Source organism: Eptatretus burgeri, chromosome 2 (genome assembly GCF_056783735.1).
Source record: "Eptatretus burgeri isolate ZD-2024b chromosome 2, Ebu_testis_v1, whole genome shotgun sequence".
NCBI classification, from domain to species: domain Eukaryota; kingdom Metazoa; phylum Chordata; class Myxini; order Myxiniformes; family Myxinidae; genus Eptatretus; species Eptatretus burgeri.
In genome coordinates, this window is record NC_140962.1 from 107540068 (window position 1) to 107567934 (window position 27867).

The 27867-nt window shown below is 43.1% G+C and overlaps 1 protein-coding gene across 4 annotated transcripts in view; it reads left to right on the forward strand.

The window, feature by feature from the left end:
* The first annotated feature begins 284 nt into the window (after positions 1–284).
* LOC147032763 (MOB kinase activator 2-like) overlaps positions 285–27867 on the forward strand; it is a 59007-nt gene continuing 31424 nt past the window's right edge. The window contains exons 1-3 of one of the 4 annotated variants that reach the window (XM_085870653.1): positions 305–924; positions 4869–5023; positions 27850–27867. The exon at positions 27850–27867 is cut by the window's right edge and continues 76 nt beyond it. In XM_085870653.1, coding sequence (XP_085726779.1) covers positions 656–924; positions 4869–5023; positions 27850–27867 — 442 coding nt within the window. In that variant the 5' untranslated portion in view covers positions 305–655. Of the gene's footprint in view, positions 925–4868; positions 5024–27849 lie in introns of all 4 variants that reach the window. The other 3 variants (XM_085870652.1, XM_085870650.1, XM_085870654.1) reach the window with 3 other exon arrangements.

A 27867-nucleotide genomic window follows, 5' to 3' on the forward strand; every position in this document is an offset into this window, starting at 1 on the left:
TATCCCTATTCCATGAAGACCGTATGCCTATCCAGCCTGGTAGACGTGGTGCCCTCTCCCGAGTTCTGCAAGAGCCTGTAAAAGACAATTGGGAGGAGGATAAACAGGGTGAATTTGTGAGGATACAAACGTTGGTGACCAATGTTTTGTTCGATTTATTTTTGCCAGTTGTTACGTTAATTACGTTTATTTAGGTTGTCAATAGAAACACGAATACGTGTGCCATATTCCATTGAATACATCAAAATGGGGGGGGGGGGGATAAAAACATGGGGGTAACAAGACATATGGATCACCATTTACAGTGCTTTATTGAATTGTATAAAATTTATTTTAAGCTTGTGCTGCTTATGACTCCCCTCCCCCCTCCTTACAAAGTGCTTGTTCACCCCCCCCCACTCCGACCCCACCCCAATCTCCAAAATGCACCACTAAAAGTTCTTACTCAATCGTCACTGTGCCCAAGTTTGGTCACCTCTCCATGGGGGTTGAATATGGTCGTGTTGGGTACATTGGGAACAAAGGGCAGTTTCCTTGAACATTACTACATTTATAATCACTCGGAGACATTTGCATAAAATGAGGTTCGAAGCTCAAAGCAGATTCTTTAACCCCATATTCAGGGGCGTGAGAATTCCTGGATTGCACAAGCGAAATGTGTGTGCAAGTGAATCGCATGTGCGACCCCTTTGGATTGGGCGGTCAACACAGGCAACGGGCAGGGGCGATCGGGCGGAGCAACTCAACACGATTGCGATTGAGAGAGCAGGAGAGACGCAGACAAGCGAAGGAGAGACGCGGGGTGGGTTGGGGGAGGGGGGTGTTGTTACAGGGACAAGGAAATGTTGCAGAAAGCCACGCGGGCCAGGTGCACCTTATTGCTGTGTGCAAGCTGGCTCTGTGCGCACTTGGAAGGCTGCTCAGGTAAGGACTTATAAAACCCGATCTATGCCGCTCCTCGCAGACGCACATTAACATTAATCCGTACCCCCTTTCTTCCTCCCCCCACCACTGAGTGTGGAGCGCATTGCCGGCCGCACCCTTGCGCTGCCTGGTAGAACAAGCGAGTCCTTCATTCATCATTGGTAGAAGACGAGCGATTTTTTTTTTTTTTTCATTCATCATAGGCAGAAAAAGAGCAAGTCTTCCATTCATCATTCATAGAACAGGAGAGAGTTCTCCATCTATCATTTGTAGAAGAGGAGCGAGTCCTCCATGCATGGTTGGTAGAACAGGAGTGTGTCCTCCATCTATCGTTGGTAGAACAAGAGCGTGTCCTCCATTTATCATTGCTAGACAAAGAATGAGTCCTTCATTTATCATTGCTCGAACAAGTACTAGTCCTCCATTCATCATTGGTAGAACAAGAGCGAGTCCTCCATTCATCATTGGTAGAACAAGAGTGAGTCCTCCATCTATCATTGGTAGAACAGGAGCGAGTCCTCCATATATCGTTGGTAGAACAGGAGTGTGTCCTCCATCTATTGTTTTTAGGGCAAGAGCATGTCCTCCATCTATTGTTGGTAGAACAAGAATCAATCCTCCATGTATGGTTGGTAGAACAAGAGCGAGTCCTCCATCTTTCATTGTGAGAACAAGAGCGAGTTCTCTATCATTGCTAGAACAGAGCAAGTCCTCCATCCATCATTGGTACAACAAGAGCGAGTCTGCCATCCATCATTGCGAGAACAGAGCGAGTCCTCTATCCATCATTGCTCAAACAGAGCGAGTCCTCTATCCATAATTGGTACAACAAGAGCGAGTCCTCCATTCATCATTGGTGGAACAAGAGCGAGTCCTCCATTCATCATTGGTGGAACAAGAGTGAGTCCTCCATTCATCATTGGTGGAACAAGAGCGAGTCCTCCAGTCATCATTTGTGGAACAAGAGCGAGTCCGCCATTCATCATTGTTAGAACAAGAGCGAGTCCTCCATTCATCATTGGTAAAACAAGAGCGAGTCCACCATTCATCATTGGCAGAACAAGAGCGAGTCCGCCATTCATCATTGGTAGAACAAGAGCGAGTCCTCCATTCATCATTGGTAGAACAAGAGCGAGTCCTCCATTCATCATTGGTAAAACAAGAGCGAGTCCACCATTCATCATTGGCAGAACAAGAGCGAGTCCTCCATTCATCATTGGTAGAACAAGAGCGAGTCCTCCATTCATCATTGGTAGAACAAGAGCGAGTCCTCCATTCATCATTGACATGTCACACTGGAACCTCCTGTCGGGATGATTTTTTTCACTCGGTCACGTCCTCTATGCACTCTTCTCTGTCCTTCACTTGTCCCATATTATATCCCATTTCCCAAGCTCGGTATCCATTAGATAATTGTGGCATCTGATTTAATAACCAAATGAAATGAAGTTTCGCTTTTTAAACGTGTTGAAAGCATGACTTCCTCTGAAGCAGAGCACCATGCCTGACATCCTTGTCCATGAGCCTCGACGGGTGCATACAGGAACAAAGTAATCAAAGAAAATGACTTCAATTACATGGGAGTGTGACATGTGACGGTGGGGTGACTGACTATGTTTACCCATCTTGACATTGTCAATTTATTCCCTTGTATTAAAAATATAGATTAAAAAAAAAACACGCGCACAATGTCATCATAATGTATTGCAGCAACTATGGATCAAAATATCTGTAAACATCTCGGATGTCGTTTTAGGGTCGTTTTAGTGAATTTTTTTGGTGGGACTGTTAGATATCAGTTGTGAGGAAGGGATGGCACAACAGAGATTTCGTGTTTGCCTCTGAACTGTCTGCGCATTCATTTGTTGCTCTGTGGCATCGGATGCGATTAAATTTGCCATCGTGGTGTATTGCCGGCCGAGAGTGCGCCATGTTAGAGTATGTCATCCTTCGGATGTCCCTTTTTGGGCTTAGGTTGTGGATGTTGAAGATCCAATGATATTTCGCGAAAAGTGTAGGCCGTTGTACACCATGCCATGGCCAGGCTCATTCACCCAGCTTCCATGAATGGATGTAGATGTGAAATTGGATTTAGTTCATGGTCGGGTTGAGGTTAGGAGATGAAATTGAGTAAAAGTTGATCTATTAAAGTTATTGCAATGTGGATCATTGATATGATGTGTCAAGTGGCTTCCTGCCCTTTGTTCATGGTAAACGTTCAAGAGGTATATTCCAAGATGTCCTTGAGAAATGCACTGCAAGAGACATTTCTAACCTCTAGATAATGTGAGAACTCGTGAGTTTCTTTCGAACGATTAATGCCAGGCACCTGTATAGTATAATCATTTTTCAATCCAATCCTTCAGCTAATTCGTTTCCTTGAGCATCCTCTTCAAAATTTGCAATATTTGAAGAAATATTTAATGGCATCACATTTGACGCATTGCAAATGCACACTCGCCTCTGAGCTGTCGAACCTGGGTTTGAGTTTCGACCCACCTATGAACTGTCATCCTATAAACCCAGCTTTAACTAAAGCTTGGTGTTGGCTTAACGGTTAAGGTGGCTGGCTTAAGATTTTGAGGTCCGCTGTCGGCCATTTAATTAATACCAGGTGGGGTTGACTCAGCTTGTCATCCTTCCAAGGTTGATGAAATGAGTACCAGTGTCCTGGTATAAGCAGGCACTGCATCAGCAGCACAGCTGTGCCCTGAAAAAAATGATTCATCCACAGGTTGCACATGATAGATCACTAGCTTTAACTCGTCTTGATGGTGCAATAGTTAGAACATGGATTGGCCATTGAACCCCCCAACCTGCAACTATTGGGAATACCCAAAGCAAGTCGGGGCCAAATCATCCCCACTCTTCCCTGCTGCCCTGATTTGTCTGGGCAGTGCAGCCAGGGGCAGAGTGCTGATCGGTCCCTATGGACCGGCCCACTATCTCTTGTCTCAGTATCTCCTTTTCTCTCTCCCTTTCTCGTGACCCTGGTTTCATGAAGGCAAGGGTACATCATCTTGGATATGGGTGATCTCAGGGTCCACTTCTGAGAGAGAGATCGGCTGTCTCTGCCGTGAGCCTGTTCCAGAGAACGGGCCGGGGAACAACAACTACCACCACCACCATCACCCCCCCCCCCGAGTGTGGGAGTTTGGTGGCTCGAACCCCAGCCGAGACATACCAACCAAAGACTTTAAAAGTGGTACTTGCTGCCACCTTAGTTGATGCTCAGAATTTAAAAGGATAGAGGCAGAGAGCATGGACAGACAACTATAGGTATGCGATCATAGTGCTGGATTGATGGGCCAAATATCTCCTACATTGAAGTTGTTTGTGAAGGAACTCATAGTTGATTATCCTGGTATTTCGCATGCAAGGTGATTCATCGACGTGCGGGCCGTCCATCGGAAGAACATTAAAGTGGAGGATCTGTATGTCTGTACTGGTTTTGGTAGACATTAAAGATTTCATGGTGTTTTTCACGTGAAGTAGGACAATTGTCTCCAGTACCCTGAACAAATTCCATATTCCTACCGCCTTCAGTCGAATGTCAGGCCTGCCCATTCGTTTCATGAAAGACCTGGACGTAAAACGTTACCCGGCAAATCCCACAACAAGGTGGGAATAAGTGGGACTGTGAAAGTACTAGTTTTGACACAATCAAGGGCTTGACTTTTGCTGGATAGTGAAGCAATTAAGGTTTTATCAAAAATAATACTCATTTATTTCAGCTGAGTTGTCTAGAAAAGAAAACGTGCACACTCTATAACTTGAACACCACTTAATGAGATGCAGTGGTTATAATCCTATTAATAAGGCATCACCATCAGTTCGTGTATTTTGCTCTTTTGTGGTAACTGCTGAACAACAGGTGTCACACGATATGAAAGTGGTAACTGAAAAGTCTCATTTTACCCCTGTGTCTCCACTTGGAATGCAAGGCGATCCCGTAAGGGTGACAAGCGAGGATCGTCCGAGGATCGGAGGCTTTTCTTGGATCCTGAACACGCGGACGCAAGGATCACGGACGCGGACTTGGAGCATCTGGTGTTGCTTCCACCCTGCATTGATCCCAAAGAGTGGCTCGCCACTCACGGTGCAGTGCTTTTACTTCCCTTATGTTGTTCTATAATTGCACTACTTGACTTGCTGAACTGGTGGGATGGCCTAAGTCTTAAGAGGTATGCACAGTTGCCTCTAAACCGTCTAGCCTGGGTTTGAATCCTGACGCAGCGATAAACTGCCATTCCGGTGTTTCACAGGCAGGACAATTTGCCTATGTGTGTGCCGTCCCTTGGATGGATGTTAAACTGGGCGTCCCGTCTGCCGGTATTAGTTGGTGTGTGTTAAACATTCCATGGTGTCCTTCCCAAAGAGGTAGGCAAGCTATCCACGGCATCATGGCCAAATTCCAAATTCCTGCCCGAACTAACACTGGGAAGGCAATGGCAAACCACTCAGTATAACCCTTGCGAAGAAACTACTTCAGCGGCACCGACACTCCGTAACAGAGTACTGCATAGCACTGTACATTAGAATCAGAATTTGACTTCTTACATGCCATGCCATATGAGATACTTTAGTCCGCAAGATGCTTCATCAGTCTGCGAGAAGGAAGAGAAGGGGATGATTGTGAAGTTCAAAGATCATCAAATTGGAAGGAGGTGAAGGGAATGTGGAAAGAAGTGATAAAACACTCGTCAGGAGGTAGGATGAAGGGGAGGGAAGTGAACAGCGTGCATGGAGCATACCTATGGGAGAATTGGGGCTTGGTTCAAAAGTTTCTTCATTTTTACATACATATTGAATACACGACGCCAGACTTTTACGTGTGAGTGGTCTCAACCGATTTCATGGTGAGGTTGAGTCATCTTAAACTTATAAACCCGGATTGAGCAAAAGTTGAAGGAAAATGCTGGAATTGTTCAGTGATTGCATTTTGTGCGAAAGTGGGGTTGTTGGAGAGGAAAAGGCAGTTTAGTGTTGTTTAGTAAACACTTCCACGTTGCCACGGACTTTTTTGATGAATCGTACATTGTAAAGAACAAAATATTTCAAGAGGACATTTTTGGCAGGTTTTTTGGACTGTATTGTAGTATTTCTGCAGTGACGGCACTTCTGTGGTTTTTTGGTGAGGATTAAGGTTGACGTGCTTGTCTCGCTACGGAATAGGATGAGCCGAAGAAATTATTGGAGGTGGCATCTCGTTATTACGTACGCAAAATAGGAGAATTTTAGCTTTGTGCTCCTCCCTCCCTCTCTTCACTCCTTTCTCTTCCTAACCTCCTTTTTTCCATACAAGATTTTGGTTCAGGGAAGAGTAAAGTGATGGAGGGTAAAAAAAAGCAATGGACTGACAGTGGGACAGTGTTGCAACAGTTGGACACAATAAGCAAGGGAATGAATGGACAGGACAGGATGGGAGGAGGAGGAGGAGAAGAGAGTGGATGGGAAGGAAAACAGTAACCAGCAATTAAGACAGGTAGGCAATGAAGTACATACAGTCCTGGAGGGTCACTACTCTGACACAGGTGACCCCAAATAGTTATTACCCCAGTACACTGGTACTCATTTCACCAACCTCAGAAGGATGGATGACAGGCTGGGTCAACCCCATGAGGTGTTAATTCAACAGAAAAAAACAGGGGCTCAAACTCAGGACCTTTAGGTCCCAAGCCAGCCATCTCAACCACAAAGCCAATACCAACCCTTCCCATTCTTAATGTGCATTATTAATTCTCAATACCCATTCTTAAAACACATTATTAATTAATTATTTAATTCGTTTATATGACCGACAGATTTTTTTAAATATCATTTTTACAAATATTTAAACTGAAACATTGTGCTTTTCTCCTAAGTTGAGCCACAGACTTACTGATCACGCCTCGTGTATATTATTATTTTTCTTACTCCGTCAGGCTGTAAAGACATGAGATTAAAACAGTGAAGTTCAGCTTTTGCTGTTAGTTTCAAACACGCTATGATGGAAGAGCACCAGCAATACTCCGAGCTTAACTCGAACTTTACTTCACAATGGGTTGACATGAAAGCATTCCCATCTGGGAGGAACTCGGTTTCAAATCCCGTACACCATATGTGTTTGTCCGTTGTCTACTAATGTCCTTGTAATTCATGCGAATGTCTACTAATGTCTCTATCCTCGATGTGATTTAATTAAATAAGCTCCACCACAAGCATTAGATTAATGTAAAAAAAAAAAAACATTTGGAAGAGCTTAAACATTGAAGGAAAATCATAAATAAAGAGGGCTTACGGATTCATTTATTGTAAAAACTCAATAAATTACGTGTGCATCATTCCAACATTCTTCCCTTGGAATGATGTTATGATTATGTTGGTTCAAGGCTGTGAATCCTTTCGCTATTCCAAGATCCAGACTATAAATGGCATATTTTATATCAATTGAGAATATAATATGCCATTTTAGGGTTAAAGTAACTGAACATCTCTGTCTATTTTATGTATCATTTACTTCCACATATTATTTAACCTCTTGGCAGAAATTTAGCCAGGCCTACTCTTTGAGATGAATAGGGGGTCCACAAAGTCTTGTTGTGATTTTAAAATTTTATTTCAACCAAACCAAAAGAGGTACAATGATGCGGTTTTTGCATTTTGTCACACAATTCATGAAGTTTCTTGTGTTCTTCAGTCGACCTCAACATGTGCACCTTTAGTGGCACATGGCAGATCCAAGCGATAATCCTCTGCAATCGACATGCTGGCTAACATTATCCCTTGTCACACTGTTGATGTAATTGGTTATCCTTGCATGAAGTGTTTCAATGTCAGCAACACAGAAGACATAAGTTTATAGCTGGGCTGTCATTCAAACCCAGGCTGGACAGTTCAGAAGCAAGTGTGCATACCTCTCGGCTATCCTGCCAATTCCTAGGCCTATTATTTGAGAGCTACTGTTTAATAATTCACTTCCACAACCCACCAGGGTGTCAAAAATGCTTTGCCACTCATGGACGTAGAAACAAGACATGAAGTTAAGAAATATATTGTTGTGGACTTGGAGTTCGAGGCTCGCCACAAGGGGAAGTGCTCGGGTCCCTCGCGAACGACTAGTCCTGAGGCTGCCGGGCACAGATAACTCCACGCACCGGCAGGTTGCTAAGCAACCATGGACGCAAATTGGCACAGCCAATCCAGGCAGGGTTACACTACTTTGCGTGATACCTTACCTATAGACAGCTGAGTCAATTAAGCTCACGTGCCCTCAGCGCACACTCGGATTACTGCCAAGTGATACAGTGAGTGTGTGCTGGCTAACAAGAGCAAATTTAGTGGGGGTAGAACTTCCCGGCTAGCTATTGTGCGGACCATTGCTAGACCAATGAAGGAAAAAACAAAATGAGCTGGGTACAATTATAACACGAAAAAGAGCAATCTGAGATTGCAGACCCTTGCCAGGACTTTTGTGTGGTGTTTGTGTAGTTTTGTGTGGTGTTTGAGTTCTGGTGTGTTATGTCATTAAGAATAGACATAACTAGAACTTCCACTTTATAACTGCTGGCAGTGATGCTGAACACGGACACATATGAGGTCATCGGTCACATGATCTGGCAGCCATTTTGGATTTACCCTTTATCCTATAACAAATCTTCTCCAGAACAGCTGGACAGATCGACGAGAAACTTCACACAAAATGTTCCTCAAGCCTTGGTTTTACAAGTTTGTGAAGGAATAATTGATGTTACATGATATGGCAGCCATATTGGATTGAATAAAAATATTAAATAATGTTTTCTCTGGAACCGCTTAATCAATCAACGTGAAACTTCACAATTACAATCGAGTAGTGATGAGGAATACATGTTTTAACAACCAAAATTGTTTAATCTTTGTGATCTGGTTGTTGTTTTTTGTTTTGTTTTTTCGTGATTTAATTTTTTTAAATCTGGTTGCACAGAACTTTAATGTTTTTCTCCGCAACCACTTGTCAGATCGAGATGAAATTTTCACCATAGGAGCGACTACTCAAGTAGACCCCCCCATCCACTTTCTCAACAATCCTCTGGAAGAAGTCTTTTCTTTCAAGCTTCTGGGTCTCACTATCTGCCATGACCTTTCCTGGGAAAGTCACATTTCCAACCTCGCCTCAAAAGCCAGTCGCCGACTGGGAATCCTCCGTCGTGCAAAGTCCTTCCTCGGCCCTCTTGAGCTGCTGACCACTTACAAAGCTTTTGTCCGTAGCCTGATGGAGTACTGCTCTCCCCTCTGGGCTGGTGCTCCTGCCTCCCACCTTTCTCGACTTCACGCTGTCGAAACCAGGGCTTTTAAGATCATTGGCATCTCCCACAATGAAGCTGAGTCTTTGGGCCTCTCACTCAATCACCGCAGGTTGGTCGGTGGTCTTTCTGTCTTCTACCGACTCCTCTCCAGCCTTGCCCCCCCTGCTCTCTCTGCGATTTGTCCCAACCACATTTCCACAGGGCGCTCAAGGTCCGCCAACAACCCCCTTCTGGTAAAACTACCAAAATCACGAATCACTGCTCATCTTCACTCTTTCATTCCTCTTTTTCCCGCCTTTGGAATAAACTTCCTCACTCTATTCTTTCCCATTCTTCCCTCCAGGCTTTCAAAACAGCTGTTCACCACCACCTCTTATCTTCCCCCATCCAAATCCTCGATCTTTTCTACCCCCGATAATCCACCCAAGCCCACTTCCTTCAATTCTCCTGCTTTCCTTCCTGAAAGTCCCTGTAATGTCCATCTTCTCCTCGCCATGTTCCCCGTCCCATCCCCATCCCTCTCCCTTCCACAGTTCACCTGTGTCTGTTTCCCAATGTTTTGTCCCTTCCACTCCCGCCCCTCTTGTCTCATGCCTCCTTGCTGTGAGTTGTGTGTTTGCTCTCATACGAGCCTCGACCAAGGTATACAAAAAAAAAAGAATGCTTTATTGATAATTATGACATCATAGGTTACTTCGTGTGGCAGTCATGTTGGAAAAACTAAAAAAACTTTGAACCACTGTATTTCTGAAAAGAACATTTGTGTGAACTTTCTACTCGATCTGTCTTGCTGTTCTGGAGAAGATTTGTTATAGGATAAAGGGTAAATCCAAAATGGCTGCCAGATCATGTGACCGATGACCTTATATGTGTTAACCTTTTGTTCCTCATGGATAGGCGGTCATACATATAATGTTTTGCCTCGATCTGTTCATCCACTTCATAGAAGATTTTTGAAGGTTGTTTAAAAAAAACAAACAAACAACAATATGGCTGCCGAATCATGTGACCGATGTTGTCATCAATTTTTTTTTTTCTGTGGACCATTTTATCCCTAGATGACCCTCAAAATTTTTCATACTGATCAGATGTAGCATTCTACATATGCAATTATGACGTCATAACTTAGGTACCTATGACATCATAAAAATCAAACTTATTCCCCATGAGTACTTGCCATATGTGAAGTTTCAATTTTTTCTTGTGTGTAGTTTCAGAGATACAGAGGTCCAAAGTTTTTACATTTTTCCAACATGGTTGTCACACCACGTGACCTATGACATCATAATTATCATTAAAACATTCTACCTGAGTAGGCACACCTATGGTGAAACTTTCTTCTCAATCCGACAAGTGGTTGTGGAGAAAAACTCGAAAGTTCTGTGCGGACAAACAGACAGACGAACAAATAAATGAAAAATCGTGCTTAGCACGACACTTGGCGAATTAGTTGACCTTTCCGTGTGGTGGTCCAAGCTGTCATGTCATGGAATGTGTGGTGTTTATTTGTTCGTACATTAATAAAATGACGCGACGTCACAAATAACAATTATCAGGCGCGCGTTGTTATGGTAACGGCAACAGATGGAAAATTTTCACAACTCATTTAAAGCCACCATGTGACATTCAACAACTTATCGGTGCTTGTTGCCTTCATTCTGATCGTAGAAAATATTTGAAAATACCTAGGAACATTGCTTTTCAACCAGCTTTACGATCCCGTTATCAGGTTTGAAATATGTTGTAAAACAAAAATATGTATTTTATATGTGTTTTTCATGTTTTGGGTGACCCTGACCTTGACCTTGGGTCAATTTCGATCAAACTTTGTACACATGTTAATATTACATGCATAAATAGACTATAAGTTTCAATATAATAAGTGCAAAAATGTTTGAGAAATAGCCATGTATAATTCACAAAATTCCCCATTGGTTTATAATGGGCGATAATATAAAGTGATGCAGAATCTTGATCCTGATCTTGAACATCACCAAAAGTCACATATCCTTTTGCACTGTGGATTTCTATCAGCTGTTAAAATTTCATCCAAATCTGTTAAGAATTGTGACCTGTAGAACGAATAGAATTTTTTTTTAATCACGCCAATAGCTAAAAACTTTGATGTCATACGCTTGCGAAAACTGGGCATAATTTGTACTAACATACATTTTAAAACATTTAGATATTTAATTGAAGTTTGTTTTGGTGTCAACAGGAAGTCGCTATGACTTCTGGTTACTGAGTTATGTTCAAAAGCTTGGTTTCACCTTTTTTTGACGTAACGTCGTGACGTTAAGTGCAATTATGACGTGATTTAATCCCAGACTATTTCAGCGAGATTGGCTATCACGTGTTAAAAATTGAGAACGATTGCTTCAGTAGTTTCGGCTGCACATGAGCGTAAACATTTTAAAAAATGACGTCAATAGGCAAAACTTTGACGTCATACGCTTGCGAAAACTATGCGTAATTTGTAATAAGATGTATTTAGTAATCACTTAGATATTTGAATGAAGTTTAATTTGGCGTCATTCGGAAGCCGCTCTAACTTCCGGTCACAGAGTTATGTCCAAAAATGTGTTTTCACGTTGTGTGACGTCACGTCGCGACGTTTAGTCTGATTAAGACGGGGTTTAGACGCGGACTGTCTCAGGTGGATTGCCTATCAGGTGTAAAAATTTAAGAACGACTGGTCCAGCCGTTTGGGCTGTAGACGACCGGACAAACAAACAAACAAACAAACAAACCAACAAATGGAACAGACCAACATACTTGACAAAATCGAAGATTTCGCCAAGTAACAAACGGAACCAAATGCAGTACCTTCTCCTTCGGCGAGGGTAACAAGCAATTTATTACAAGCAAGGCAATGAAAGTTACATGGCACATTAAAAAATGGGTTCACAAAATGTACAGCAGGGTAAAGCAAGGAATTTGTGGGTGCGACAAAATAAACGCAAATATTTACAAAAAGAAAGAGGACACAGAGCAGAGTTAACCCGAGATCAACTTCCACAATCTTAACTTATGCCACACATAACATGCACCATCTCACTCACACACACACACACACACACACACACACACACACACACACACACACACACACACACACACACACACACACACACACACACACACACACACACACACACACACACACCTGAGGAAGCTAACGAGTCCAGAGAGAAGAGAAGCAGTTTAGGTAGGGGGAGGAGGGAAGAAAACTGGGGGTGTCTACAGTGCGTGAGTGAGAGGTACAAAATGTTTAGTGCAGCGTGATGCAAGAGGAAGTGTGGGAGGTGCGAATCAGTAATCGTTGCTCTTCTAGATCTGTCCACAGTGGACGAGACACAGATGCGAGAAAAATATGCGTGAGAAGACAGCTCAACGGGGCATGTATGAGAAAGTCTGTAAATGTTTGGCCACTAACTGTGGAACATTGTCAAAGCCGAGTGCCGATGACCCAGAGATGACCCGGCAACGACCCCGGCAATGCTCGCTCCATCCTGCCCGCCTCGCTCTGTTGTGCTGTCCTCTCAACTCGGATGATGCTCAGCTCAGCAAAGGCTCTGGATAAAGGACAAAGAGATTCTTCTCAGGAGATTCAAGAGACCATCTGACTGATTTGCTCTCTTTTTATAGAGCTTGGAGTGAAGGATGGGCCAGAAAGTCACATCCTCATTGGTGAATGGATGTCACCCGGAGCCGTAGCCACACTCTGCCAGACTCCAGAGCCGAAAATGGCTTCAGTTACTCTCCAGCCTGGCACGCAACACAGCTTTGTAATTAACATTGGCCAAGGGTCTTCGGAAGCACTCTCCAGCCATGAACGTGTGCTGAACTCCATTCGAGCGTGACTTAGGGGAGCACCAGGGCATCTTCTGTCCAGGGATCTACCTCCGGCATCCTCAGAGACTATGGTGAGCGTCCAGGAAGTTAACTGTTGTTGGGGTAATTTGTAGCAGTTGTGAGGTCGAGGAAGCTCTGTGGCGTTTGTGGTGAAGGTGTTGAAGAATTGGGAGTGTTTGAAATGGTTGCAGTGAGGAGGTTGAAGTGGTTGGTCACAATTGTGGAGTAGGTGGTGAAAAGGTTTGGTGTGGGTTGTTGGAGGGGATTTTTAGAAGGCATTGTGAGAATTATGGATAGCATTGTGGTGAGTGTGGTGAGGATCTGAGATGAGGCATCGGTTGGTTTATGGCATGCCGTTTGAACAGGAAATGGCGTGCGGTCTGAACGGGGACGCTACAGCATATCCTCATGATGTCACTGTCCGGCAAGTGGTGTGTATGCATGCATGGCGGGGTTCGTGTGACATAAGGGGAAGTAAAATAAATGAAAGAATAGGGGATTGAAGACCTATCTAAAAGCCCTACGCAACGCATCTTGTCTCATGTACCCACTAGACTTGTGGAAAGGGCTAACTAAACGAATACTAATGAGATAGCTGTCTTGGGGTTGCTATATGTTGGATGCCATTGCTTCGGAGGAGTGTCTGCTTCGCCGAGCTGCAACAATATTGTGGTCGGAGTGCACTTCGTTATTTCATACCCTATATCTCAAAGCAATTAACCCATTTGTTCTTTCAACTAGGAATGCCCTGATAAGAGAAATCTTCTGACAATGGTGGATTTTGAGGAATCATTATCCTCGAGCTATTTACCATGCAGCTTCGACTTCATATGTCAAAAAATTAAACTGTTTGAAGTCACCCTGCATGGCGAATGAGCATGCAACTCTGGCCTTGTGAACTGGCACATTGTTGTGCCGCAGCAGAACACCACGAGTCAACAGTTCAACGTTTTTTGTGGATGGTTTCATGCAGCCATGCCAGCAAATAAGCATAATATTGACCAGTGATCATCGAGTTGCAAAGCATTAATCGATCAGAAACACCTATTTTGAGTCCTAGAAGATGTTGGCCATAATATCGGTCGCTGGGGACCGGGTGTGGAATTTCCTCAGCGTTGGAGATACCCAACATCTCCACGATATTGATTACATGTCACTGTGGTGTCATGAGGGGCATCCTCCCCTCACAAAGCAACCACACTAATATGGATTTGCCTTCCAGTATATTCTTCCTTGTGCAAAAATTTATCACGGAATGTTGCTCAAGCTTGGAAAATTCCATCAGTGAAAGACTGAAAACAACACAACAGTATTGGCCGTACACAGGTGACAATACAGTACAAACATGAAATTAAGCTTGAATTAGAAGCATACAGTATATGTGCCTTTCAATAACACATTCAAACCATACAATAGGAACACTTCAAGTATGCCAATTGGAAACCTTTTTGAAGCCCACCCGTAAGTGCAAATGAGGCAGATGGCTTTTTGTCCCCATCCAGAATATCCTTTGCTCGCATCTCCTTCAAACACCACCCCAGGATGGCAGGTTTTTTTTTTTTTTTTTGTCAAATTTGACTCCGCATGAGACCACTTTATGAGAAGACTGCTCAAAAGTAAGCACACTACCAACTGAATCCTTCATCTGATGGGGGTGCTGTTAGCCTGCCTTGCTTGAGAATGGAGCAAGGCAGTGAGCAGGAGCTCAGGGCTTCGGCCCTCCTTGAAAAGGCTGGTCCCAAAATGTTCTTCTGTAATACCCAAGAATTAGGGTTCCATGGCAGCTGCACTTTGTGCTGCATAAGAATCACTGGCAGATGAAGCTGGGATCCAGATATCTCTGGTTGCATGTACAGACTATTCCTTTCCAGTGACACATTCAGCTGCTCAGTATTGTTGGTGTAAGTGTGTTCAATGAGGAAATGTGCTGCGGTATTCTTCCAGCTGTATCTAATAAGTGTGGACATTTCTCTCTTGCAGGAATGGGGCTTCCAGTAAGGGAGGGAGGGGGGGATTGTGATTGTCAAAATACAATTGCAAAGGGGTTTGTCTTACCTGTATTGGTCTTCCTTGTGTGCTTGCTTCCTTTACCTACTTGCTGTGTTGGAAACCTCCAGAAGACTATTTTTATGATTTTGGTTGATGGAAGGGGTGAGTGGGAATGACGTATAGTCTGTCTCAGGCAGGTTCCTTCAATTAAGTGTGAAGCTAGACTCGGAGATCATGGAGTCTTTGACATCCACCTTAGGCTTCACCTCACCTGTGTTTGATTTTTCGTGAACAGAGATCTTCGTGATGGCTATGTTACAGATTTGTTGGCCTACAGTGTGAGGTTGTGTGTTTGTGCCCAGTCTATTCCCCCCCCCTCCCACCCCCACACTTCCAAAGGTGGGTTCCTTCTTATTACATTATACTTTGGACAGTGAAGACACATTAATAATGATGGTTGAAAGGTTTGAGGGAGTTCTGGCCTATAAGCACCAACCAATCTGGTTTGAGGTACGATTTAGCCTGCTCGTGCCAGCGCTTGGTGGAATGTGTCCTCGACGGCATTACCTAGTCATCACAGTGAGATTTTGTGGGCTACAGTAAAGGTTATAAACCCATCCACCCCCGCCTCCTCCGTGATGCCGTAGGGAAGGACTGATGTGTTTACACACAGGCTTCTTGGAATTAGAGCCAAACTTTTGCCTAACTTTGTGCTCTGTTATGGGCTCCCTTTTTAGAGGAAGGGCAAGGCCCATTGTACCTTGCTGTAGCAAGGAATGAATGCTATTAGGATGGGACTTTCGAAGGCCCACTGCCTCTTGGCCTTGAGGATGGTGAGGGGCTCTTGCAGGAATCAAGAATTTTATTGCATTTACTTACAGCACCATAAAAACTCACACATTTGGGATATGTTAACCTGATATTAATGGCTTTCTTATGTTTTCTTTTTTCTCTTTTTAGTCCCTATCTTCCTTTTTACCTCAACCACCAAAAGTGGATGGAGGTTACGCTTTCAACCATGTTTGTTTTTCTGTCTGTGAGCAGGATATCTCAAAAGGTTATGGACAGATTTGGATCAAAAAAATGAAAGGGTTGTAAAATGAAAATGGAAAAAAAAATGATCTCCGTCGGTCCAAAATTAAAAAACCTTTCGAACCCTCTGTGTTTAATTCTAAAGGGTAACTCTAATGGGTTCTGAAGGGTTGTAAAGGGTAACTCTAATGGGTTCTGAAGGGTTGTAAAGGGTAACTCTAATGGGTTCTGAAGGGTTGTAAAGGGTATTTCTAATGGGTTCTGAAGGGTTGTAAAGGGTAATTCCAATGGGTTCTGAAGGGTTGTAAAGGGTAATTCTGATGGGTTCTGAAGGGTTGTAAAGGGTATTTCTAATGGGTTCTGAAGGGTTGTAAAGGGTAATTCTCATGGGTTCTGAAGGGTTGTAATGGGTAATTCTCATGGGTTCTGAAGGGTTGTAAAGGGTAATTCTCATGGGTTCTGAAGGGTTGTAATGGGTAATTCCAATGGGTTCTGAAGGGTTGTAAAGGGTAATTCTCATGGGTTTCTGAAGGGTTGTAAAGTGTAATTATAATGGGTTCTGAAGGGTTGTAAAGGGTAATTCTAATGGGTTCTGAAGGGCTGTAAAGTGTAATTATAATGGGTTCTGAAGGGTTGTAAAGGGTAATTCTAATGGGTTCTGAAGGGTTGTTAAGGGTAATTGTAATGGGTTCTGAAGGGTTGTAAAGGGTAATTCTCATGGGTTATGAAGGGTTGCAAAGGGTAATTCTAATGGGTTATGAAGGGTTGTAAAGGGTAATTCTCATGGGTTTCTGAAGGGTTGTAAAGGGTAATTCTAATGGGTTATGAAGGGTTGTAAAGGGTAATTCTAATGGGTTATGAAGGGTTGTAAAGGGTAATTCTCATGGGTTTCTGAAGGGTTGTAAAGGGTAATTCTAATGGGTTCAGAATGGTTGTAAAGGGTAATTCTCATGGGTTCTGAAGGGTTGTAATGGGTAATTGTAATGGGTTCTGAAGGGTTGTCAAGGGTAATTCTCATGGGTTCTGAAGGGTTGTAAAGGGTAATTCTCATGGGTTCTGAAGGGTTGTAAAGGGTAATTCTCATGGGTTATGAAGGGTTGTAAAGGGTAATTCTCATGGGTTATGAAGGGTTGTTAAGGGTAATTGTAATGGTTTCTGAAGGGTTGTAAAGGATAATTCTCATGGGTTATGAAGGGTTGTAAAGGGTAATTCTCATGGGTTATGAAGGGTTGTAAAGGGTAATTCTCATGGGTTATGAAGGGTTGTAAAGGGTAATTCTCATGGGTTATGAAGGGTTGTTAAGGGTAATTGTAATGGTTTCTGAAGGGTTGTAAAGGATAATTCTCATGGGTTATGAAGGGTTGTAAAGGGTAATTCTCATGGGTTATGAAGGGTTGTAAAGGGTAATTCTCATGGGTTTCTGAAGGGTTGTAAAGGGTAATTCTAATGGGTTCGGAATGGTTGTAAAGAGTAATTCTCATGGGTTCTGAAGGGTTGTTAAGGGTAATTGTAATGGGTTCTGAAGGGTTGTAAAGGGTAATTCTCATGGGTTATGAAGGGTTGTAAAGGGTAATTCTAATGGGTTATGAAGGGTTGTAAAGGGTAATTCTCATGGGTTTCTGAAGGGTTGTAAAGGGTAATTCTAATGGGTTCAGAATGGTTGTAAAGGGTAATTCTCATGGGTTATGAAGGGTTGTAAAGGGTAATTCTCATGGGTTATGAAGGGTTGTTAAGGGTAATTGTAATGGTTTCTGAAGGGTTGTAAAGGATAATTCTCATGGGTTATGAAGGGTTGTAAAGGGTAATTCTAATGGGTTATGAAGGGTTGTAAAGGGTAATTCTAATGGGTTCAGAATGGTTGTAAAGGTAATTCTCATGGGTTCTGAAGGGTTGTAAAGGGTAATTCTCATGGGTTCTGAAGGGTTGTAAAGGGTAATTCCAATGGGTTCTGAAGGGTTGTAAAGGGTAATTCTCATGGGTTCTGAAGGGTTGTAAAGGGTAATTCTCATGGGTTCTGAAGGGTTGTAAAGGGTAATTCTCATGGGTTTCTGAAGGGTTGTAAAGTGTAATTATAATGGGTTCTGAAGGGTTGTAAAGGGTAATTCTAATGGGTTCTGAAGGGTTGTTAAGGGTAATTCTAATGGGTTCTGAAGGGTTGTAAAGGGTAATTCTCATGTGTTTCTGAAGGGTTGTAAAGGATAATTCTCATGGGTTATGAAGGGTTGTAAAGGGTAATTCTCATGGGTTATGAAGGGTTGTAAAGGGTAATTCTCATGGGTTTCTGAAGGGTTGTAAAGGGTAATTCTAATGCGTTCGGAATGGTTGTAAAGGGTAATTCTCATGGGTTCTGAAGGGTTGTAATGGGTAATTGTAATGGGTTATGAAGGGTTGTAAAGGGTAATTCTCATGGGTTTCTGAAGGGTTGTAAAGGGTAATTCTCATGGGTTTCTGAAGGGTTGTAAAGGATAATTCTCATGGGTTATGAAGGGTTGTAAAGGGTAATTCTAATGGGTTATGAAGGGTTGTAAAGGGTAATTCTCATGGGTTTCTGAAGGGTTGTAAAGGGTAATTCTAATGGGTTCAGAATGGTTGTAAAGGGTAATTCTCATGGGTTCTGAAGGGTTGTAATGGGTAATTGTAATGGGTTCTGAAGGGTTGTAAAGGGTAATTCTCATGGGTTCTGAAGGGTTGTAAAGGGTAATTCTCATGGGTTCTGAAGGGTTGTAAAGGGTAATTCTCATGGGTTCTGAAGGGTTGTAAAGGGTAATTCCAATGGGTTCTGAAGGGTTGTAAAGGGTAATTCTCATGGGTTCTGAAGGGTTGTAAAGGGTAATTCTCATGGGTTCTGAAGGGTTGTAAAGGGTGATTCTAATGGGTTCTGAAGGGTTCTAAAGGGTAATTCTCATGGGTTCTGAAGGGTTGCAATGGGTAATTGTAAGGGTTCTGAAGGGTTGTGAAGGGTGATTCGAATGGGTTCTGAAGGGTTCTAAAGGGTAATTCTCATGGGTTCTGAAGGGTTGTGATGGGTAATTGTAATGGGTTATGAAGGGTTGTAAAGGGTAATTCTAATGGGTTCTGAATGGTTGCAAAGGGTAATTCTCATGGGTTCTGAAGAGTTGAAAACGATAATTCTAATGGGTTCTGAATGGTTGTAAAGGGTAATTCTAATGGGTTCTGAATGGTTGTAAAGGGTATTTGTAATGGGTTCTAAAGGGTAATTGTAATGAGTTCTGAAGGGTTCTAAAGGCTAATTGTAATGGGTTCTGAAGAGTTCTAAAGGGTAATTGTAATGGGTTCTGAAGAGTTGTAATGGGTTCTGAAGGGTTCTAAAGGGTAATTGTAATGGGTTCTGAATGGTTGTGAAGGGTAATTGTAATGGGTTCTGAAGGGTTGTAAAGTGTAATTGTAATGGGTTCTGAAGAGTTGTAAAGGGTAATTCTCATGGGTTCTGAAGGGTTGTAAAGGGTAATTGTAATGGGTTCTGAAGAGTTGTAAAGGGTAATTCTCATGGGTTCTGAAGGGTTGTAAAGGGTAATTGTAATGGGTTCTGAAGGGTTGTAAAGGGTAATTCTCATGGGTTCTGAAGGGTTGTAAAGGGTAATTCTCATGGGTTTCTGAAGGGTTGTAAAGGGTTATTCTAATGGGTTCTGAAGGGTTGTAAAGGGTAATTCTAATGGGTTCTGAAGGGTTGTAAAGGGTAATTCTAATGGGTTCTGAAAGGTTGTAAAGGGTTATTCTAATGGGTTCTGAAGGGTTGTAAAGGGTAATTCTAATGGGTTCTGAAGGGTTGTAAAGGGTAATTCTAATGGGTTCTGAAGGGTTGTAAAGGGTAATTCTAATGGGTTCTGAAAGGTTGTAAAGGGTTATTCTAATGGGTTCTGAAGGGTTGTAAAGGGTAATTCTAATGGGTTCTGAAGGGTTGTAAAGGGTAATTCTAATGGGTTCTGAAGGGTTGTAAAGGGTGATTCTCATGGGTTCTGAAGGGTTGTAAAGGGTAATTCTCATGGGTTCTGAAGGGTTGTAAAGGGTGATTCTAATGGGTTCTGAAGGGTTCTAAAGGGTAATTCTCATGGGTTCTGAAGGGTTGCAATGGGTAATTGTAATGGGTTCTGAAGGGTTGTAAAGGGTGATTCTAATGGGTTCTGAAGGGTTCTAAAGGGTAATTCTCATGGGTTCTGAAGGGTTGTAATGGGTAATTGTAATGGGTTATGAAGGGTTGTAAAGGGTAATCCTCATGGGTTTCTGAAGGGTTGTAAAGGGTAATTCTAATGGGTTCTGAATGGTTGTAAAGGGTAATTCTCATGGGTTCTGAAGAGTTGAAAAGGATAATTCTAATGGGTTCTGAATGGTTGTAAAGGGTAATTCTAATGGGTTCTGAATGGTTGTAAAGGGTAATTCTAATGGGTTCTGAATGGTTGTAAAGGGTATTTGTAATGGGTTCTAAAGGGTAATTGTAATGAGTTCTGAAGGGTTCTAAAGGGTAATTGTAATGGGTTCTGAAGGATAATTGTAATGGGTTCTGAAGGGTTCTAAAGGGTAATTGTAATGGGTTCTGAAGAGTTCTAAAGGGTAATTGTAATGGGTTCTGAAGAGTTGTAATGGGTTCTGAAGGGTTCTAAAGGGTAATTGTAATGGGTTCTGAATGGTTGTGAAGGGTAATTGTAATGGGTTCTGAAGGGTTGTAAAGTGTAATTGTAATGGGTTCTGAAGAGTTGTAAAGGGTAATTCTCATGGGTTCTGAAGGGTTGTAAAGGGTAATTCTCATGGGTTCTGAAGGGTTGTAAAGGGTAATTCCAATGGGTTCTGAAGGGTTGTAAAGGGTAATTCTCATGGGTTCTGAAGGGTTGTAAAGGGTGATTCTAATGGGTTCTGAAGGGTTCTAAAGGGTAATTCTCATGGGTTCTGAAGGGTTGCAATGGGTAATTGTAATGGGTTCTGAAGGGTTGTAAAGGGTAATTCTCATGGGTTCTGAAGAGTTGAAAAGGATAATTCTAATGGGTTCTGAATGGTTGTAAAGGGTAATTCTAATGGGTTCTGAATGGTTGTAAAGGGTATTTGTAATGGGTTCTAAAGGGTAATTGTAATGAGTTCTGAAGGGTTCTAAAGGGTAATTGTAATGGGTTCTGAAGGGTTCTAAAGGGTAATTCTAATGGGTTCTGAAGGGTTCTAAAGGGTAATTCTCATGGGTTTCTGAAGGGTTGTAAAGGGTTATTCTAATGGGTTCTGAAGGGTTGTAAAGGGTAATTCTAATGGGTTCTGAAGGGTTGTAAAGGGTAATTCTAATGGGTTCTGAAAGGTTGTAAAGGGTTATTCTAATGTGTTCTGAAGGGTTGTAAAGGGTAATTCTAATGGGTTCTGAAGGGTTGTAAAGGGTAATTCCAATGGGTTCTGAAGGGTTGTAAAGGGTAATCCTCATGGGTTCTGAAGGGTTGTAAAGGGTAATTCTCATGGGTTCTGAAGGGTTGTAAAGGGTAATTCTCATGGGTTCTGAAGGGTTGCAATGGGTAATTGTAATGGGTTCTGAAGGGTTGTAAAGGGTGATTCTAATGGGTTCTGAAGGGTTCTAAAGGGTAATTCTCATGGGTTCTGAAGGGTTGTAATGGGTAATTGTAATGGGTTATGAAGGGTTGTAAAGGGTAATCCTCATGGGTTTCTGAAGGGTTGTAAAGGGTAATTCTAATGGGTTCTGAATGGTTGTAAAGGGTAATTCTCATGGGTTCTGAAGAGTTGAAAAGGATAATTCTAATGGGTTCTGAATGGTTGTAAAGGGTAATTCTAATGGGTTCTGAATGGTTGTAAAGGGTATTTGTAATGGGTTCAAAAGGATAATTGTAATGAGTTACGAAGGGTTCTAAAGGGTAATTGTAATGGGTTCTGAAGGATAATTGTAATGGGTTCTGAAGGGTTCTAAAGGGTAATTGTAATGGGTTCTGAAGAGTTCTAAAGGGTAATTGTAATGGGTTCTGAAGAGTTGTAATGGGTTCTGAAGGGTTCTAAAGGGTAATTGTAATGGGTTCTGAATGGTTGTGAAGGGTAATTGTAATGGGTTCTGAAGGGTTGTAAAGTGTAATTGTAATGGGTTCTGAAGAGTTGTAAAGGGTAATTCTCATGGGTTCTGAAGGGTTGTAAAGGGTAATTCTCATGGGTTCTGAAGGGTTGTAAAGGGTAATTCCAATGGGTTCTGAAGGGTTGTAAAGGGTAATTCTCATGGGTTCTGAAGGGTTGTAAAGGGTGATTCTAATGGGTTCTGAAGGGTTCTAAAGGGTAATTCTCATGGGTTCTGAAGGGTTGCAATGGGTAATTGTAATGGGTTCTGAAGGGTTGTAAAGGGTAATTCTCATGGGTTCTGAAGAGTTGAAAAGGATAATTCTAATGGGTTCTGAATGGTTGTAAAGGGTAATTCTAATGGGTTCTGAATGGTTGTAAAGGGTATTTGTAATGGGTTCTAAAGGGTAATTGTAATGAGTTCTGAAGGGTTCTAAAGGGTAATTGTAATGGGTTCTGAAGGGTTCTAAAGGGTGATTCTAATGGGTTCTGAAGGGTTCTAAAGGGTAATTCTCATGGGTTCTGAAGGGTTGTAATGGGTAATTGTAATGGGTTCTGAAGAGTTCTAAAGGGTAATTGTAATGGGTTCTGAAGAGTTGTAATGGGTTCTGAATGGTTGTGAAGGGTAATTGTAATGGGTTCTGAAGGGTTGTAAAGTGTAATTGTAATGGGTTCTGCAGGGTTCTCAAGGGTAATTCTAATGGGTTATGAAGGGTTCTAAAGGGTAATTGTAATGGGTTCTGAAGTTCTAAAGGGTAATTGTAATGGGTTCTGAAGTTCTAAAGGGTAATTGTAATGGCTTGTGATGGGTTGCAAAGGGTAATTGTAATTGGTTCTGAAGAGTACTGAAGGGTTGTAAAGGGTATTTCTAATGGGTCATTCTGATGTTTCATTCATTTCTTGGTTTTGCCCATTTCATATTAAAAATGCCAACCTAAACCGCTTCCTTTGGACACGGGTGTGATTTTTATATTTTTATGAGCAGCAACTTTTATCAAACAATCTCCAAATGGTTTGTCTGTTAATGTATACATTTAGGTGTGTATGTACAGTACACACATATATATATATATATATATATATATATATATATATATATATATATATATATATATATATATTTTTGAATACCTTGTTGAGGCTCGTATGAGAGCTAACACACAACGCACAGCATGGGGGGGGGGGGCACGAGACAAGAGTGGCAGGAGTAGGAAGGACAAAACAGTGGGGAAACAGAGACACTCAGAGATCTGTGGAAAGGGGAGGGATGGGGCGGGAACATGGGGTATACAAGATGGATATTACAAGGACTTTCAGGAAAGAAATTAGGGAATTTGAAGGAGGTGGATTTGGGGTGGATTAACGGGGGTAGAAAAGATCAAGGATTTGGATGGGGGATGATAAGAGGTGGTGGTAAACAGTTGTTTTGAAGGCCTGGAGGGAAGAATGGGATTGAGCAGAGTGAGGGAGCTTCTTCCAAAGGCAGGAAAAAAGAGGAATGAAAGAGTGAAGGTTAGCAGTGATTCGTGATTTTGGTAGTTTTAGCAGAAGGGGTTGTTAGCGGACCTTGAGCGCCCTGTGGAAATGTGGTGGGGACAAATCGCAGAGAGAACAAGGGGGGGCGAGGCTGGAGAGGAGATGGTAGAAGACAGAAAGACCACCGACCAATCTGCGTTGATTGAGTGAGAGGCCCAGAGACTCAGCCTCATTGCGGGAGATGCCAATGATCCGAAATGCCTTGGTTTCTACAGTGTGAAGCCGGTGGGAGGCAGGAGCACCAGCCCAGAGGGGAGAGCAGTACTCCATCAGGCTGCGGACAAAAGCTTTGGAAGTGGTCAGGAGCTCAGGTGGGCCAAGGAAGGACTTTGCATGACGGAGGATTCCCAGGCGGTGACTGGCTTTGGAGGCGAGGTTTGAAATGTGGCTTTCCCAGGAAAGGTCATGGCAGATAGTGAGACCCAGAAGCTTGAAAGAAAGGACTTCTTCCAGAGGATTGTTGAGAAAGTGGATGGGGGGGGGGGTTTCTAAATGGTCCTTTCGAAGAGACATAGTGAGAGTGTGAGATTTGTCCAGATTTAAAGGCATGTTCCACGTGTTGGACCAGTTTGTGATTTTATCCAGATCAGCAGTGAGCGAAGAAGCTGCTGCTTGCCGGTCTGAGGGATGACCGATGGTACGGCAGAGGGGGAGTCATCAACAAAGAGATATAGAGGATTTTCCAGAGAGTCAGAGAGATCATTGATGAAAACCAGAAAAAGAACAGGGCCCAGAACGCTACCTTGAGGAACTCCAGACTGGACAGGAAGGGGGGATGAAAGAACTCCATTTAGGGCCACACGTTGACTGCGACAGGAGAGGAAGTCTGCGAGCCATGAGTGGAGATGGCCTTGGATACCATAGGAAGAGCTTTATGAGCAGGGCAGGGTGCCAGACTGTATCAAAGGCTCACGATATGTCTCGAGATATGGCTCTGATTTCATGTCTGGCATTGAGGGCTTCCATCCATTGTTGGGAGAGCAGAAGCAGCATATCCAAGGTAGAGTGACCTGGTCTGAAACCAAATTGATGATCAGAAATCAAGCCATTGGAGAAGAGGAAGGATTTGATGTCTGAAGCGATGATGGATTCCATAACCTTGCTGATGATTGGGAGAAGGCTGATTGGTCTGTAGTTGCAGGGATCTGTTTTTGCACCTTTTTGTGCAGGGCAGTGATGTTTGCTGATTTCCAAGCAGATGGCAGATGGCCTTGAGCAAATGAGAGGTGAATATAACCGAGAGACGGTGAGCAAGAGCAGAAGAGCAGGCTTTGAGGACACGTGGACTGATGCCGTCTGGACCAGTTGCAGAATCTGAGTTAAGGTTTGACAGCAAGCTCTCCACCTTGTCAGGAGAAAAGGACACAGAGTCCAGGGACAGTTGGGTGCGACGAGGTAAGGTGGGTAGAGAAAGTGATGGGTTTTGGACACAATATTTAGCTGCAAACACCGAGTTTAGGCATTCAGCTTTTTCACGTGCGCTATCAGCAGTGCTGCCATTTGAGGTAAGGGAGGGGATGGAGGGGGAACATACACCAGAAACAGATTTGATTAGATGCCATCAGGATTTTGAGGAGGGAGAGAGGTTTGAGAGTTCAGACTTGAGATGAGAAAGATGTTGTTTTCTGGCTCTCCTGAAGGTAGATACACACTTGTTCCGAGCTTTATGGAGGGAACTGAGATTGCCCTCAGTTGGGTTTGCTTTCCATGAGGCAAAGGCAAGTTGTTTCAGGCCAACTGCCTCACCACAAGCTTCAGTGAACCAAGGGCGGGAGGAATGGTAGGACAACTGAAGACGAGAGAGGATAAATCTGTGCATGAGGGAGAGCAAGTTTCTTTGAAAGAATTCCCAGGATGAGTTGATATAGGAGACCAGTCTATAAATTTGAGGGCTGCTTGGAGACCCTGCCAGTCGGCTTGAGTGAAATGCCAGACTCGACGGCGGTGAGGTGGTTCTCTGATAATAGCCAGAGAGATCTCCACTTTGACAAGGACGTGGTCAGAAGAACCGATTGGATCGGAGGAAGAGCTGCAGATATTGTCAGGGAAATTTGTCAAAATCAGATCCAGAAGAGATGGAGTACCATTGGTTGAGATCCGGGTTGGGAAGTTGACCGATTGAGTCATTCCCAATGAGTGACAGAAAGCTTTTGCTGAGGTGCCATGACAGGTGAGACAGGTACCCACACCTAGCCAACTGGCATGATGACAATTGAAGTTGCCACATATGAGGAAGAGAGAGTTTGGATGAGACGATAGAAGTTGGTCCATGTTTTCAGAGAGTGAGGTGTAGATGGAGTCATCACTGTTAGGTGGATGGCACCGTACACATATAAACATGAGGTTGGAGTTGAGGGGAAGTCTCAGCCAGAGGTATTCCTGGGGGTGTGGGGGGAGTGATGGCAGTGCATGGAGAGTGAGGAATAGAGTCTTTGATGAAGAGAGCAACTCCCCCACCAGGGCGAGGCTCAGGTCTGTCAAACCGGAGGAGGGAGTAACCAGGGAGAGATACTTGGGAGTCAGACACGTCTTGGGGGAGGAAAGTTTCTGTTCGGCAGATTATGTCTGGTTTGTCAGTGGCAACCTGTATGGAAAGATCTCAAAGGTTTGAGCGAAGGCCCCGGCTATTTGAAGTGCATACTTTTAATGAAGAGGTAGGGGAGGAGGCTTTGGGTGCAGGGGGTGGGGGGGAGGGTAGGACAAGGGACGAGGGACAAGGTAAGGAGTGTTGTTGAAAGAGTGTGGGGGATTTCAGAATAGCTCGGGGAGGGGGCCGAATGAGGAGGAGAAAAGGCTTTGTGGTGCTGGGGGAGAGGGTGACAAGAGAGGGGGAAGAAGGCAGTTGAGGATTTGAGGAGGTGGAGTGAAGCGATGGAGGTGAGAGGGCAGTGGAAGGAGGCAGCTTTGTGGATGGGAGGGGGGGACAACTTTGGGAAGAATGAGTGAGGGGGATGAATGGTGGGAGAAAGGTGAGGGGGAGTTTTTGAGAGAGGTGAGAGGGAGGCTTGGAGGGAGAAGAGTGGGATGTTTGCTTTGAGAGTGAGGGGTGAGAGGGGTGAGTTGGCACTGAAGTTGGGAAAAAGGTATGGTTGATGGAAAGCGAACATTCATTGCAAACTGGGGTTTTAAAAAGTTTTAGGTCAGTTTTGCAATTTTAAACACATTTCTAGAGGGATGCAATAAAGGCAAATTCAGAGAATGGAGAGAAGAAATGCTGTAACAGTTGGATTTTTTTTTAGGCAAGGTATGAAAGAAAGGTCGAATTGAGAGCAGTCTGTTTAAATAGCAGAAGAGTAATGCATTCTGATACAGTAAAGAGTACCACACGTGTGAAAGAGGAAGATGAAGCATTATAAGAGATCCTTTTTGTTATTATTATTAATGTTTGGGAGAGTTTTCAACAGATTAGGTCATGGAAGTGTTGTCGAAAAAAATCGAGGAAGAAGAAGAGGAGATGAAGAAGAAGAAGAAGAAGAAGAAGAAGAAGAATTGGAGAAAGGTGGCGTTTTTTTTTTTTTTTAGATAAGAAACAGAGTGATTCGTTGGGATGGGGGACGTTAAGAAAGTGGGAAAGATAGAAATTGAAGATAATTGGGAGAAAAAACACATAAACACGATCATACACCGAGGGGAACAAAGGGTAGGCCTCAAGCCTCAAGGATAGGCCTCAAGCACCCAGAAAGACAAGTTCGACGAAATCTCACAAAATAGCACGATTTTTGAAACAAAACCAAACGAGGAACACACAGTAATATGGAGGTGAGAAAATTAATAGTTAAAACGGGACAGATAACGACCGGAAACTTAACTTTGAAATCGTCAGCAGGGAGCCCCCAAGGAGACGTGCCAATGCTCCAAACCCAGAACCGGAAGTTTTCTTTGCCTGCATGTGCAGCTTTTCAAATGCTGTGTGGGAAGTGGCCACCATAAATGGGAGACAGACACCACAGTTCGCAATATAAGATTGTAATCATCGCACACACATACAATGGCTGAGTCTTCTTTGCACAGCACGGCTCATTCTATTTTGGACCAAGTTACGAGTTCCTGGGAACTACACACCTAGTATCTGTGACTGTGGCGGTCTGGAACCGCACTAGCGGCAAATGCGTTCTGATGCATGTATGTATGTATGTATGTATGTATGTATGTATGTATGTATGCATATATTTATATCTCCTTCCCTCTATTCATTTTGCAGCGATGAACTTCTTCACAC